Genomic DNA, 14,914 nt, shown 5'->3' with positions numbered 1-14,914 from the left:
CCGGAGCCCCGTCGGAAGTAGGAGTAGGGAAATAGATGGGGTAACATGCGATGCAGCAAATTAATTGAAAGTTCCATTCCGCAAATGCTCGGGTCGGGTCATCAGTGCAAACATTGCAAACGAGCTAAGACCCCATATCTCCTGACACCGTTGAATGTCTATCCAAGCACTGTGAATCTATCTGCTTTTTTTGTTTTCTTGAACGAATCTCTTTTGTTACGATATCCAATGGTCAATAAACTATTCGGTCTCGCAGCTGGGCTGCTTGCGTTGAGCGGACTTGCCAATGCCCACGGCTCGCATTCAAATGACGAAGCCCCCTCAGATGATTGGGCCACAAGACACATGATAGGTAAGACACATTGATGATGCGTCAATGGAGAAGTTGACCTTGCTAATATTGTCATATCTAGAGGAACACCACATTGAATCCTTCGACCCGAGCTCATTCTTCATCCTTCACGACTACGATTCCTCGGGGACATGGTCACAAGACGAAGTCCGCAAGACATACGGCCTCAACGACGAATCCAATGCCGGTGTCAGTGAAGAAAAGAAACAAGATGCCGTGCGTGCAGTGTTTGAGATCTTCGACACTGGGCGCACTGGGTTTATTGATCGGGAGGACTGGCTGGCGGGGCTAGCTGCGGGTAACCGGCTTCCCGATCTCGGTTACGGCCCTGGACACCATGGGGACCTTGAGTATGAGTACGAAATTCATCACTTTGAGAAGTTCCACGGCGACGATACCACGGAGGAGGACTTGACCCACCCGGAGGATATTGAACATTTCCGCAAGCATGACGAGGAGGAGGATGCGGCTATTGCCCTCGAAAAGCTGGAGCAGATTCAAGTTGTCGTTGGTAATATTCCTCAGAAATTCCGCCGGAATTTTTAGACTCTTGAGCACCTTTCTTTCTATGCTTGTTTTCTATGTACATACGCGCTTATACATATCATCCTTCATCAATTTGAGCCTCCCAGTTCATCCAACAAGTCCCCTCTCTAACTTGTGATGTTTGAAGAACTCTCTGCATATAATTCTTCCAATAGGAAAAGTATGAGAAGCTAAAGTAGCTATTCAAGACTTGAATTTGGAAGCAGAGGATATAACGATATAGCCAGCCACGAAATGAAGTAGACTCGCCAATACACCATGTATGATATGGGAAGTCCTGACTAGGGAAGTCCTGACTAAAAACGTCGGAGGGGAGTGTTGAGACGCTAAAGGCTCAAAAAGAGGATGATGATTCATAGTAAAAGGCGGCAGTAAATGCCAATGCCGAAAACTGGGAAACATGGCGTTGGGAAGAGCAAGGAACCGGTAAGGGCAGAGCTATCCCCTTATAGTTAATTTGTCTTCCAGGGGCTTGGCTCTCAGTACTCCGTTGTGTAACCCAGCCTATCGGTCGAATCAACAACCCTGTGGTATGAGTGTTAGCGTTAAACTTAATCCGCCGAGCTTGAGGATAGTTCAAACATACGAGTATTGTTTCGTCAAAGTCCCTTCTCCACCCTTCGACAAATCGATATTGAAAACGTAGAAGTTGCCATCACTAGTGACAACCATGACTTGGGGAGTGTTGCTACTCATGGCAACCACACTCCTCAATGGCCCGGGGCCTGAGTTCCCACCAGGGCCTGGGTTCGATCGCGGCAATTTGATCCAAGCAAAGTCACGCGCTGGCTCCCACATCTCACTGACTCCCTTTGGAAGATATCCGCCCATTCTGGCAGCAACTGCGCCGCCGACGTTTTGAGAGGTCCGGCGAAGCATCCCCATCAAAGTGCCGTTGTGCCTCCGCGAGGAAGAATCTGAGCCAGCATCGCCGCCCGTCTCGTCTTCCTCGGGTGAATACCCATAGGTATTTGGCGGAGAGCCATGCTCCCGACCTGGAGGAGAATGCAACGAAGAGCCATCTGACGATGGTCCTTGCTGGGCCAACTTGAAGATGTGGACGGTGTCGGTGGATGAAGAGACGCACAGGAGCGTGGATGCGGTGTTGAAAGACATGCTGTAAATTCGTGACGGCATGGAACCACGTCGGAACTGGTACAGCTTGTGGCCATCTGGAACTGAGAAAATACGAATGATGGTTCCTTTATCTGAGGCAGTAGCAAGCAAAGTCCCATCGCTATTCAGCGCAATGAGTGCCAGAGGAGAGCGATGGGCTTCAATGACGTTGATAGCTTCTAGCTTTACAGCATCAAAGATTAAAACATCCCCGGTCGTAGGAGATACATGAGTCGTTCCAGGGGGCGCATGCGCCGGTGTATTTGCGGCTGCGGGGGCTTTTTGTGGAAGAGGATATGCCATGTAACAATTCTCTGAAGACGGGGCAAGAGCACATATTGCTGTTGACTTGTCAGAACTGGGCATAAAACTACTTAAAATGAAAGGGGAAAAAACAGGCGCAAGAGCTCTGTACCGTTGGGGTTTGGTGAGGTATCAATAGTGGACAAAAGCTTCATGGTCTGGATATCATAAAGATAGATCTGATCCTCAAGGACAATAACAAGTCGCTTGCGGTTCAGCTTCACTGCGAGAACAGTAGTTGGAAATGTTAATTCGCATATTGTGCATTGTCGCTATTTCAAACATTAGTGCATAGTTCCATGTTTATATGAACTGCCTGTAATGACATGACTGAGTAACGATTCAAGATACCTTGGTGTTTTGGATCTGCAAGCGTCTTGGCGATAAGATAAGGGCTACAAGTGAGGTTGAGAATAGCATCTCAATGACAGCGATATTCCCCTCTTTGGCTTCATAGCTCTTGGCAAAGGGTTCAGTTGTGAAGATCTGAAATCCCTTGGATGTTGCTATAAATGCGGTCAATGGACATTCAAAGATAAAAACAAAGAAACAGTTATGGAAAGAGACTCACCCACAGCCAGATAGCTATAGTCCTGGTTAAATGTCACGAAATTCATGGCCATTATTAGAAAGGTTCGGGATTGTAGATGAAATCAAGACTGATATAAGGCAACTCTCAGATGTCGGAGATACCCCGCTTAGGGCGATATTGAGAGGGGATCACCAGCAACTCTTGCCCGTCACTGGCCACAGCGTAACATGTCTTGGACTTGGAACAAAGCGAGATACTTTAAAGACGGGGATGTGGAGAAGAGAGGATATGATATCCGCGAAGTCTTTGGTCGTCACAAGCGAGAGGTTTGCGCTTGGGCCGCACCTTGATTGCCCACCGCCTACGGAGTTGTCTTATCAGTCATCGCCCGCTCTTTCCGAGGTTTCTTCTACTTCACTCTCTGGCTGATTTTGGCTAATTTTCACGCAAGAACCAATCCAGCAGGGTGATAAGAAGGATATATAATTCCCCTGAAGCTGTGACCTTCGGTCGCTGACTCCTTGCTTTCCTCCATAAAACGGCCGAGAGTATCCCGAGGTACTCACCCCCACGATAAGTGACGTAGAGATCGTTTACCCTGATCCTTAAGCCCTACCGATTTTACTATTTTGTCAATACAAGCAATGTCTGTCTATCATAGACTCGGCATACTATAGCAATTAGGGTAAATCCTATCGTGTTCTATGCTCAACACATGCTAGACGTGGTTGTGGGAGGAGATATATATAGTGATTGAACCCGACGATGAAAAAGGCCTCATTGTTGTACTAGGATCCCTCGACTCGTGGATCTATAAGTAATGACCTATCATAAGTAGATGGCGACTCTGGTGTGAGCTCTTCGAACAAATGAACACCTTGAGCAGACAATAGGGTTCCAATCATATGTATTCCTTGTTTGAGCAATTTATGTCTACCAGCCTCGATGTATGGTGACTGTCTGTCCAATGAAGAATATAGAAGCCTGATAATGTTAATCTCGGTCAACGCATATTATATGAGGCATTTGTGCTAGTTGGGCTGGATGATGTACTCAGCCAGTCACATGTCGCCCATGCAGAAGGTGCCATTAAAGCCCAATATTCCAACACCAACACCAACACCAACACCTGCAGCCCAGCGCCTGGGAAAATGCAAGGACCGACCAGGTTCCCTGGATATGGACCAAGTCTGCCGCGTGTCACTAATGAAGACTGGTCAGTTCTTGAAAATTTCAATCGAGACCGGTGTACCGAACTAGGAAGGAATACCTCGCAAGCGCGAGGGAAACAAGGTACGGCAGCTACCCGCCTCGCACGACATAGTCCCTTGTGCATAGGCCACTGAAAAAACCCTCATTAGGTCGTTCTTTATGCCGCCCGATTGAAATTGGGCTTTCGACTTCCGCTTAACAGTTCAAGTCTATGTCCAAGTCGGATAGGCAGCATTCGAGACAGTTGGCCAACCTACCCTTTCTCAGGTTAGTGAACCCCTAAGTAATGTGGCGCAGGCCATAGCCAATATGCATAATTCCATATCCAGACCGAGACCCAGTCATCATGTGGCTCCACTAGAATATGAAATTAACCGGCTACTTGGGTAGCAAACGGCCATGTGCATTAGTTAGATATATCAACTAAGGTAAACACTAGGTCTGTGGCAGCTAACATGTGTCAGATCCAAGACAAGGAAACAGCCTATTTTGTTTCCGCCCGATGATGTGCAGTTCCTGCACGTTCCGACTGGCACATAGAATATCCATATCCCCAAATACCGGTGCCGGTGCCGACTTGGGCGTTTAACCGAGGCACAGCACTGATAATATTGATACCAACCCGCTGGTAACGTAAACTTTATGGACACAGTTCACCAACCCGACTGAAGGGAGTATGCATCTAGTCATGATGTCCAGGACAGTTGGGATCTGCAGACGTGGTAGGAATCGAGGTAGGATCTGCAGAAAGTTGCCCGATCGTTCAATGCAGCGCTCCGTCTGACACCGCCCACTTTTTCTCTATGGCCGTTGGCTCAGGAGTTGTAGGATACAGGTGGCCAATGAGGGTGGACATGGGTCTCTCCTGTATGGCGGAAATATCCAGCGATACGCCAGGAAAAAGATAAGACGACTAAATTGCTATTGACACATTCGCGACCTGGGTATACCTGCCTACATATAGATGGTACATAGGCTTGTTATTAGGCACTGGCGCGACGGTGTTAGGTACCCGATCCCAATCTTGGGCACCTGCATTGAGGCATACTCATCACAAGATCGAGGGTGTTGTTTCGGGACGGGCTATTGACGGGATTAGGCATCTGTTTACTATTGGGCATATTACATCTAACGTTGTGATGTCCCCCACCTCGAGTGGATCGCAGTGGCGATCCGGGGTTAGTTCGTTCCACCCTGTAACTAGTTATGGGATACTGAATATAAGTACTTTTAGATGTCTCGAAGCAGTAATATGTGGGTTGGGTCTTTTTTCATTTGATGTATCATGTTTCAAGGATGTTTCAACCCTCGGGAACATCGGAAAATTGAGATTTAGTAATATATGCGGGTGGATGCTGTCGGGTGTACGGACATATACATCAATTACGGAGTGCCCGTGGAATCCTTTTGTTGGCAATGAAATTGACTTTCCTGTTTCCATGGACACGAAATGCAGGAGAAATGGCTCGACCTCCGGCTGGCAGGGCTTTCTCATCCGATGTGGATCCTGATATCCTCTCGAGCGGGGTGATAACCTTGGAAGTTCTTTGTTCCCCATCAACCAAGGAGAATAGGAGTAGAACCTTGGAAACCCCCTCCCCAGACGCACAGACAAGGCTATAATCTGGTCCGAGGGAGATATCGGCAAATCTCATCGTCATCATTGGTCTGCCTCATGAGTGATTGGCCACATCAACGGTTAGTTGTCTGTGGTCGCTTTTTTTGAGCCCAGTAGGTTTTTTAAGGGTGGGGTTTAGGGGGGGGGGGGCAAGTATACGCGAGAGAAAAGTGGTAGGATCCCTGTCTAGAGGGGACATGCCGTTCAGGATCTGTATCTGATGCATATATCATACCATCAATTTAGACAAGGTTACGCGGATAACATCCAGACCCGCGGCGGTGGAGCGTGTGGATACAGATGCAATTAATTGGGGCCACCATCTGGGAACCATGACGATGGTGATAAGTGATGATGATGAGACGATATCCAGTAACATACATGTAAGTTACAGATGTATAAACAATAGAATTCACTGGGGATACATAATGTACAATGGCCCCAGGTACACTCGTTGTCAGATCTTGTCCCACGTTATCTTCCCCCCCCTCCTTCAATTGCTCTCCACTCCATCCCTCTTCTCTCCTCCTTCTACTTGATGCATTGCTTCTTTTATCTCAAGTCTCTCCCTGTCGCCTGACTGCCTTTATCTTTCCATTCTTCACCCCCTTGCCTTATCTCTGCTGGTCTTGTACGATCTCCCCCTCCAAACTCGCATCCTTCTTCTTTACTTTCCATGTTTTGCAACTGCTCGAGTTCGTGACACTGGCTCATACTTGCGACGCGCTCCAGGAAATTCTGCTAACAACTGCCGCGTAGTTGTGGTTGCGATCACCCGCGAGTCAGATTCCCATTGCTTTCGTACTCTTCCCCATATCGCGACTACAAAGGATGTAACCGTCTTTTGATTCGACTCTCAAAGGTGTTGCAATTGCAAGTGACACTACCATATTCATCACAACATTACACCTCTTTTCAATCACGCGTCTTAGTCTGTCGTCATGGCCACAGTGCTAGTCCAGCAGCAGGCGCTGCACCACTCGACCCCCTCCCCCTCTCCAATCCCCTCAGCCTTGATAAACCGACGATCAAGCCCTATCCCGAACAGACATATTCCAGTATGCCCTACAGGCCCGATTCCAACATCTCAGCCTCAGCCTATCTCCGCGTCCCGGCCCAGCGGTCAGCCTTCCTCGCTGTTGTCTCCTCCAGATGAAAGAATGCGCATTGGACGACCGTCATCCCCCGCTGTGTATGCCATCGACGGAGCCAAATTAGCAGCCGCGATCGCTCATCAAGCATCACAACCTTTACCCGACGCCTCTCTGATGTTCCCTTGGCTCCATGGACTGCATCGAGACAACCATCTGCAGCTGGGATTCTTTTCAAGTCGCAAGCGACATGCTCGTCACACCCCAAAATGCTGGCGAGGCATTACCGTCGTGAAGCTTGGAGGTGACTTGAGCAAGGCACGCATCAGGGGCGCAATAAGCGCCCATGAGGTGCTGGCACCTTCATCCCATTTCTTGATGGCTGATCCTCCCGAGGGATTCTCCGTCCGCAATTTCCAAATACAAACTGCCAAGCTGGCTGCGATGTCGGATATTGTTATTTATGCTGAAGATGATGACAGTCATAGCGGACTTGTTGAACTAGCAAACCAGTTTGCCAAGGCGCAGCGGTTATGGCGAACGAAAATGGATCCCCTAGAGGAACGGCCGACGTACAACACCTTCATTCTGGCCGGTTCGTTGCTTTGCCTTATCTCCCGCATTCATGGACCATCAATTGATATACCCCCCTAGACAAATTCTCCAACGTTGCCGACCAACATCCAGAGATCATTTCCATCGATGCGAAAGGTCAACCAACAGGTCAAACTATGGATTTCGGTAAGTTTAAACGAACCTTGGCACGCCCAGAGTTAACCTTAGCAAATTGGTAGCCCAATGGGAGCGACTGGAAATGTCTACAATGTCCCGGGCTTCCGAGATTTCGTCCAATGTTTGGCTAGGGTCTACCCCGGACTACTTCCATACTGGAGCTCTCGAGTCGTCAAAGGAGGAGGGCTATGACCTATTGATCGAAGCATGCGACATGGCCAACATCCCTGGTCCGCGCTTCCTCGCTATGCTTGACAAACAGATAGAGAGTGGTTCACAGCGCTTGGAGTTCCCTTCATCGGGATCTCTTGTGCTCCCGTCGGGGAACACCCGGGAGGTTGAGGACATTGTCAACACAATCAGATGGATCTATTATCTCGCGCACCCAGAAACATCATCGGAAGACCTCGAACCGGACGGAGACGTCGTAATGATCAAATCGAACGGGAAACCCCGCAAGATTCTCATCCACTGTGCGGACGGTTATACCGAAAGCTCGCTGTTGGCAGTGGCCTACTTTATGTTTGCAGAAGGGGTGCCTGCCCATGAAGCTTGGCTTCGACTGCATTGCGATAGGCAACGCAATTTCTTTGCCTATCCGACAGACGTTGCTTTCCTACGCCACATTCAAGAACGTCTTTTACAGGAAAGCCCCGCGACTCAGTCGACGGATCTCTCGGAAATCGGGGACCCGCGTTGGTTTCACAACATCGACGGCTCCTTCCCCAGCCGTGTCCTACCGTATCTGTATCTGGGCAATCTGAATCACGCAAACAACCCGGAGCTTCTGTGGCAGCTTGGAATCAAGCGTGTGCTTAGTATTGGCGAGGCTGTCAACTGGACAGATTCGGACCGCGCCAAATGGGGAGCTGACAATCTGATGTACATTGACAATGTCCAAGACAATGGCATTGATCCTCTGTGTCAGGAGTACGATCGTTGTTTGGACTTCATAGGTAAGTCCTCCGAATTTGTGACTCCGTTTCTGTTTCAACCTGCTAATTTGTGTACAGAAAAAGGAAAACGCCACGGCACGGCCACATTGGTTCATTGTCGGGTCGGTGTTTCCCGATCTGCAAGTATTTGCATCGCTGAAGTCATGGCGTCCAAACATCTCTCTTTCCCCCGTGCATAGTAAGTAATCTATAATTAAGTCGTTTGGCTGAGCCGATACTAATTCATAACAGCTGCTTTGTCCGCGCAAGACGACTCAACGTCATCATCCAGCCACATCTTCGCTTTGTGTAAGCATCTGTCCTTCTACCCTCACATTCAACAAGGAAAGATTGCTCACATTTCCCTGCAGTTATGAACTCCTTCAATGGGAAGAGCATCAAATGAAAAAGCGAGGCCAGCCCGTCAAGCGAGATCTTGAATGGGACATTGTTGCACGTGAGATAGCTCTGCTCAACAAGCCTTATTCGAGGCACTAAGAGTAGCCTCGACCCACCCCCAGTCTACACAATCAGGATTATGAGGGCGGCTTACTGGATACTGGATACTACGAGATTGCCATTCCTACCGCAAGCGCAAACGCCAAAACATTTCACAAGACTTCTCTACCGACTACTTAGGGTCAACACTCGGCTTTACGATGACCCGGACACTAAACCTACTCCCTTAATGCGTGTTGTCACCTCACCTATTAGGGATACTACACACTACGATACAATGACTCTGCACGATTTCTACGAATATGAGACGACCTTTTGATTGATCTTTGGCGCTCGGCGTTCTGAAGACCTTAGGGCATGATATTGCACCAACCATCCATGCAATCTTTCTGCTGTCTCTGTTCGACCCGATATTTTCTTTCTTCTCAGCCGGCCCATCTTGTTGATTTTACCTCTTGATTTCGGCCTATTCTATCTTTCTGTTTCCAATTTCTACTTTCTACTTTTTGTTCTTTTGTTGCTGTTTCATCCAGCAATCCAGGTTTTGCACTGGTATTTCATATCATTTTACCAGCATTTTCTCATGATACACCTCACCTTGTCTAGGGATTATGTCTTCGCGCCACGCTGCACGTTTGAACTGGAACTTTCGAAAACACACTTATTACCTTTTCATATCCATTTGAATTATTATCCCTTCATCGTCTTGTCTTTATCATTCTGTCTCGCCTTTTTTCTCCTCTCTCGGTCCCTTCCTATAGGGCTTTGGGTTATGTGTTATCTAGGGTTGGTGTGGTCACAAGTTAGGTGATCACAGGCGTCTATGCTGACCATTTCAATGTTATTCGTCTCATTCAGGCTTCACATATTTCGATTCGGTTAAGATACCTTGTAGGATTTACGGGAATATCAAGTCGAACGCACAAAAGGTATGAGGTATCAGGTATATGAACCAGATCTGATCACCAATGCAGGCCTTTAGACCCCCCGTCGAAAAGCAGACAGATATTCATTATTCATAAATATAAATCGGTACAATACAACTGTATGACATTACGATATCCTCCACTCAACAGCGCTCGAACACCCGATATAGCCCCTTTAGATCTGCAACCTCAACCACACCCCGCAGCAGCCGTGACGTGGCAACCAGCCGCGCACGGAGAGCCGGAAAAATAGCATACTCCAACATGCGAACCATCTGTGCACGACGCGCCTTAACAAAAGCATCTTCATCCTCGACCCCAGAGTCATCGGCTACCACCGGCCCCTGCGTAACCGACTCCCCCAGCGCGTCCTGCGCAACAGGCCGCGAAAGAACCGGAAGCTGCTCAGGCGTATAAAAAGCAGCCAGCTCACGCAAAAACGTACGGAAACAACCCTCCTCACTGTCCCAGTCCACATACGGCCCAAGCCTCAGTAGAAAACGAGGCAGTTTCGCCAGCGCAGGCAGATACCCCTTCAGCAACAGCGGGATGGAAAGCAAGTCTCCGTCGGGACTGATCTGCAGCGAGAAGTACTCGTTCAGCATCTCGCGACGGTCGACAAGCGTGCGCGCTATCATATCCGGTGCATTGGCGAAGATGGAATCGGCCTCGTCCGCTTTGCTGCTGTCCCGGTGCTCTTGGCGTTCTGATTCTGCGGCGATTTTCAGTAGATCTACCAACTTCGGCGCTGGGTCTAGGCGGATTACACCGAAGTTGCCGAAGTCGGTTAGGCCTACTTGGTAGAAGAATTCGTGGCATGCGAGTCCGTAGTCGATTAGGTACAGCTTCACGCCTGATTGGATTGCTGCGAGTCGGCGTCGTTCGTCCACTAGTCCGACGTATGTGTGTGACGCGAACATCTCGGTTAGTGTGTTGTGCATCTCGGAGCGGACGGCGGCTCGGAGACCCTTGACGGATGAGAGGGCGATCTTTAGAGGTTGGCGATCGGTTGTTTCGTATTGGAGGCCGTCGTCTAGAATTGATGTCGTTGGGTCGTTGGGTTCTGTGGGTGCGTCTGGGTTGGATGGGTCGCGAGGTGAGGCGGCTGGGCCTAGCATTGCCGTGATTTTGCGGACTTTTGAGTCTGTTCTTATGAGGTTGTTTTCGTAGGGTCTCTTAGTCGTTGCAGGCGTTTTGGGCGTCGCTCCGGCTTTTGTTGCCTCTGCTGTTCTCTCGTGAGTTTGAGCGTCTCGATCGCGTTGTAGTGACTCAATTGTCTGCACGCCAGGTAGGAGACTTTGTGTCAGAAACGTGCGACTCGAATCCACCTCAGCCAGCTTGGATCGGATTTCAGCGCAAACAAGTTCAATGATCTCGTCTTCATTTAGGAAATTTACTTCCCGCTTTGTCGGGTGTACATTCACGTCGACGCGGCTAGGCTCGATCTCGAGATCAAGATAGACGAAAGGATGGCCGCCTTTGGGCAAAAAGGCAGAGTAAGTCTGTTCAACTGCACGCTTAACAGCGGTTGACTCTACTGCGCGGTGATTGATGAAAAGCAGAATTACTGTCTTCTTGACATGATAGTTGGCGTTGGTAGCGAAGCCGGATGCGTGAAATCCGAACTTGGTATCCTCTGTTTTGAATTCAACAAGTTCGTTTGCCACGGCACTGCCGTGAATCTGGCGGATCCGGTCGACAGTATTTGCGCTGACTGGAGTTGATATGCTCACACCGGAGTCTCCGTGCTTGCGGCATGAGAAAGCAACCCCGGAGCAATGCACTGCGTACCGGCCAACGACATCGAGGATTTTAGCATATTCCTCGCTTGCTGAGCGGAAGGCTTTCCGTCGAGTGGGAACGTTATAGAAGAGATCCTCGACCTTGGGCTCCGTTAACTTGAAAGCATGCCATATTTTCATCGTCTTAACTTACGGTGATCTGAGTTCCTCCTCGGCCAGCCGTTGCCTTGGGTGCGGAATTCTGGCCTGGCTTTGCCGGTATCAACTTGCCATCTCCGTAATGTGCTCGCCAGGCGCAGCTGGACCCAGCAGTTTTCGTTGTAACCGTCAGATGTGCGATATGACTGATACTAGCTAGAGCTTCACCGCGGAATCCGTATGTTCCAATGGATGTCAAATCTTCGAATTCTTTGAGCTTAGATGTAGTAAATCTCTCGCAGAGAATAGGGAGATCATCTCGCTAGATAATGTTAGAGCCGGCTGCTGTAATATCAAAAATGACTTACATCAATGCCATGGCCATTATCAGTAATCTGGAGTAGTTTCAGACCTCCTTCCTTAATCAGGACTTCAATTGAGGTGGAGCCAGCATCGACGGCGTTTTCGATGAGCTCCTTCAGTGCGTGCATTGGAGCAACGATAATCTCCCCAGCAGCAATCTTATTTATGACATCGGGATCCAAAGCCTGCATGGAATTAAGTATTTCTGGTATGTGATAGTATACGATTTGTTTCATGTACACGCGTTACCTTACCTTGATTTTCTTTGGTTTAGGGGGTTGCAGAGGCTCGTCTTCCTCTGCAGCGCGCTTGGTGCCGCGTTGATCGATAGGCTCAATATTCATATCGTCTTCCATCTCGACTTTGAGCTATCAGGAAGGTGCTCAGTGGGGGAATGGGTTGCGAAGTGCGCGTAGTTGGAGAAAAGGCGAAGACCGATAAGGCGATAAGAGAGCCCAGGCGTCATTGCTGGTGGATACCATTGCTCCGCTACATTCTTCCTTTCGCAATGAATATGCAACACTCCGGTCGCAATTGTCCTCTGCATCTATCCGTTGCTTCGATGTCATAAAGAAACCCACGGAGCTCACAGAGCTTTCCCTTAATCATTCCGGGCCGAAATCATGAACCGCGCAAAGATGCCCCTTCAGGCTGATGAAGAGATGGGCAAGAAAGATGATGACCATCGACCATCCGATCAAGCACGCTTCCTACCTCTGCGGCACCGAACAATGCCCCGACCTCGCCGAATATTGTTTGCTATCATTGCGCTTGTTCTCGTCTACGAGTTCTTCAAGCACATGCCGACAGACCTAGGGCCTGTCACAGATCGGTACGACTCCGCGGCTGCGAAGCTACGAGAAGAAAGCCTTGCCAGATGGGCTGGCTCAGGCAATCCAGCTGCTGTTCCCAAGACAGACAATGTACTACTGGACAATTTGCCACCAGTCAAGGTGTTGGAATCGGACCGAAAGGAGGAAGCTTACAATGGGATGATCAAGTTCTACGAGTTGGCCCACTCTCTTCCTCGCTATAAATATTCGCAGAAAACCACCAGCCGTGCAGTTTTGTTTGCAGCCTCAAGTCTCCGCAGTGTGTCGGATCTTCTCCCCCTAGCTTGTCAGATGGCTAGTCAGCGGCTGAACTATGTGCATTTCACCTTAATGGGCAAGGAGGAAGTTTCGATTGACGGAATCAAGGAAGTCAACAGAATCAGGGATAGTGAATGCCCGATGACATGGCACGGTATGATATTCAGATCATGATGGTCGAACGCGTGTTGCTGACTTGGCGATAACTGACAGATGCTCGGCCGGACTATGCACCCAAATCTACCGATGACCGTATGAAGCGGTCTGTGATAGGGGGGTTGCAAAACATAAAAACCTACATCAGCCCCGAGCTCATCATTACACAAGGTCGGGGCTGGGAGGATTCCTTCTTCTGGGACGGGGTTGAGGTCTTTTCTCGAGAACGTGGCGTCCCTCACGTTGCTCTTTCCTCTGCTTCAAGGGATCTTATGTGGATAGCTTCACTGGATAGCCAAGCTCTTCGATGTAGGTTACCTTCCTCCTCTTTGATATGTCGTGCCCGGAAATGCTGACCATACTTGCAATAGCGTGGAATAATATACAAATCGAAATGGTGGTGCATGCAGCCTCCGAGTCTTCTGGGTCTTTGATCAGGCTTATAAAGTCATTGGATGCAGCCGACTATTTAGGATCGGCTCCAAGCTTGACAATAGAACTACCCCAGCGGGTAGATTTACAGTTGCTTCGGTTTCTACAACATTTGGACGGGCTGACCCAGCTTCCTGGCCGAATCACTATTCGGCGGCGCATTCAACCCCATGGCATGGACACAGAAGAATCATCGCTTCGAACCGTGGAGTCGTTCTATCCGCGGGATCCTGAGATGACACATTTGCTTCTGCTATCTCCACAGACCGAGCTCGCACCATCGTTCTACCACTACCTGAAGTTTGCTGTACTGAATTACAAACAGTCTTCTCGCGCCAAGCGCCTTTTTTCCAATATGATCGGCATCTCACTTGAACTGCCATCATTCAAACCCACGGTCGATAGTCAATCTTTCACCCCGCCACCCATGACCGTTGAAGGCAAAGAACAGTTTCTTCCCTCGTTCCTCTGGCAGGCCCCCAATAGTAATGCAGCTTTGTATTTTGGTGATGCATGGGCGGAATTCCATTCGTTCATGGCTAACCGCCTGTCGACTCCGCAATCCACAGCGGCCTCCCAACCAAAGATTATATCGGAGAAATATCCGGCCTTTATGGAATACATGCTTGAGATGATCCGCGCCAAAGGATACTACCTGCTATATCCATCATTCCCAGGCATCAAATCTTCTTCGATTGCTACAGTACACAACGAGCTATATCAGCCCCCAGAAGAATTCGCGGACAACAGTCCCGCAACCTCGGATAAAGAAGCTACTCAAGACATTCATGATCCTGCTCAGCCGCTTACAGGGGGCTCTCCCGCTGGCTTAGGCTCTATTGAGAAACCACTGAACCGTGCATCCACTATAATGCCACTGCTCGACTTGTTTTCTTCAGGTCTTCCCGATCTCGATGCTTTGCCTTTGCTCTCATACAACGGAGACGGCTTAACGGCCGCGGCATACACCAAACAGACGGAAGAATATGCCAAGCAGTTCCGAACTCTTTACGGAGGATGCCCCAGAGATAGCAAGATTGATGAGGCCTCGACAGACCTATTATTTTGCATTCAAGAATGAATTCCCGGCGAAATATCTAGGATCTGAATTGGAATTTCACCGGCACGTTTACCAAACTCGGGATAAGAAGAAGAGTCGGCCGCTCATGA

The 14,914-nt window shown here is 49.1% G+C and overlaps 6 protein-coding genes across 6 annotated transcripts; 4 read left to right on the top strand and 2 right to left on the bottom strand.

Moving 5' to 3' along the window:
- Positions 1–228: 228 nt before the first annotated feature.
- On the top strand, positions 229–898 carry N7518_001901 (nucleobindin SSP120; the record flags this gene model as incomplete). Its single annotated transcript, XM_057182829.1, has 2 exons — positions 229–352; positions 414–898. The coding sequence occupies 2 exons, from the start codon at positions 229–231 to the stop codon at positions 896–898; spliced, it is 609 nt and encodes a 202-aa protein (XP_057044279.1).
- Positions 899–1,377: 479 nt separating this feature from the next.
- N7518_001900 (phosphoinositide binding protein ATG18) lies at positions 1,378–2,940 on the bottom strand (the record flags this gene model as incomplete). The annotated part of the gene is made up of 5 exons (XM_057182828.1): positions 1,378–1,423; positions 1,485–2,355; positions 2,430–2,589; positions 2,669–2,823; positions 2,889–2,940. The coding sequence occupies 5 exons, from the start codon at positions 2,938–2,940 to the stop codon at positions 1,378–1,380; spliced, it is 1,284 nt and encodes a 427-aa protein (XP_057044278.1).
- A 974-nt stretch (positions 2,941–3,914) lies between these two features.
- N7518_001899 (uncharacterized protein) lies at positions 3,915–4,109 on the top strand (the record flags this gene model as incomplete). Its single annotated transcript, XM_057182827.1, has 1 exon — positions 3,915–4,109. The coding sequence occupies one exon, from the start codon at positions 3,915–3,917 to the stop codon at positions 4,107–4,109; it is 195 nt and encodes a 64-aa protein (XP_057044277.1).
- Positions 4,110–6,620: 2,511 nt separating this feature from the next.
- pps1 (tyrosine/serine/threonine protein phosphatase PPS1) lies at positions 6,621–8,935 on the top strand (the record flags this gene model as incomplete). Its single annotated transcript, XM_057182826.1, has 6 exons — positions 6,621–7,365; positions 7,425–7,511; positions 7,565–8,458; positions 8,516–8,636; positions 8,690–8,746; positions 8,809–8,935. 6 exons carry the CDS (start codon positions 6,621–6,623, stop codon positions 8,933–8,935), a joined length of 2,031 nt encoding a protein of 676 aa, XP_057044276.1.
- A 1,030-nt stretch (positions 8,936–9,965) lies between these two features.
- N7518_001897 (mismatch repair ATPase MLH1) lies at positions 9,966–12,421 on the bottom strand (the record flags this gene model as incomplete). The annotated part of the gene is made up of 4 exons (XM_057182825.1): positions 9,966–11,705; positions 11,758–12,024; positions 12,071–12,250; positions 12,320–12,421. The coding sequence occupies 4 exons, from the start codon at positions 12,419–12,421 to the stop codon at positions 9,966–9,968; spliced, it is 2,289 nt and encodes a 762-aa protein (XP_057044275.1).
- Positions 12,422–12,688: 267 nt separating this feature from the next.
- Positions 12,689–14,825, top strand: N7518_001896 (uncharacterized protein; the record flags this gene model as incomplete). Its single annotated transcript, XM_057182824.1, has 3 exons — positions 12,689–13,310; positions 13,370–13,621; positions 13,684–14,825. 3 exons carry the CDS (start codon positions 12,689–12,691, stop codon positions 14,823–14,825), a joined length of 2,016 nt encoding a protein of 671 aa, XP_057044274.1.
- Between the last annotated feature and the right edge of the window lie 89 nt (positions 14,826–14,914).

Source organism: Penicillium psychrosexuale, assembly GCF_028828465.1.
Source record: "Penicillium psychrosexuale strain IBT 29551 chromosome Unknown utg000002l, whole genome shotgun sequence".
Classification (NCBI taxonomy): domain Eukaryota; kingdom Fungi; phylum Ascomycota; class Eurotiomycetes; order Eurotiales; family Aspergillaceae; genus Penicillium; species Penicillium psychrosexuale.
Note: the sequence above shows the minus strand (reverse complement) of the source record. Positions and strands in the feature narration are given on the sequence as shown.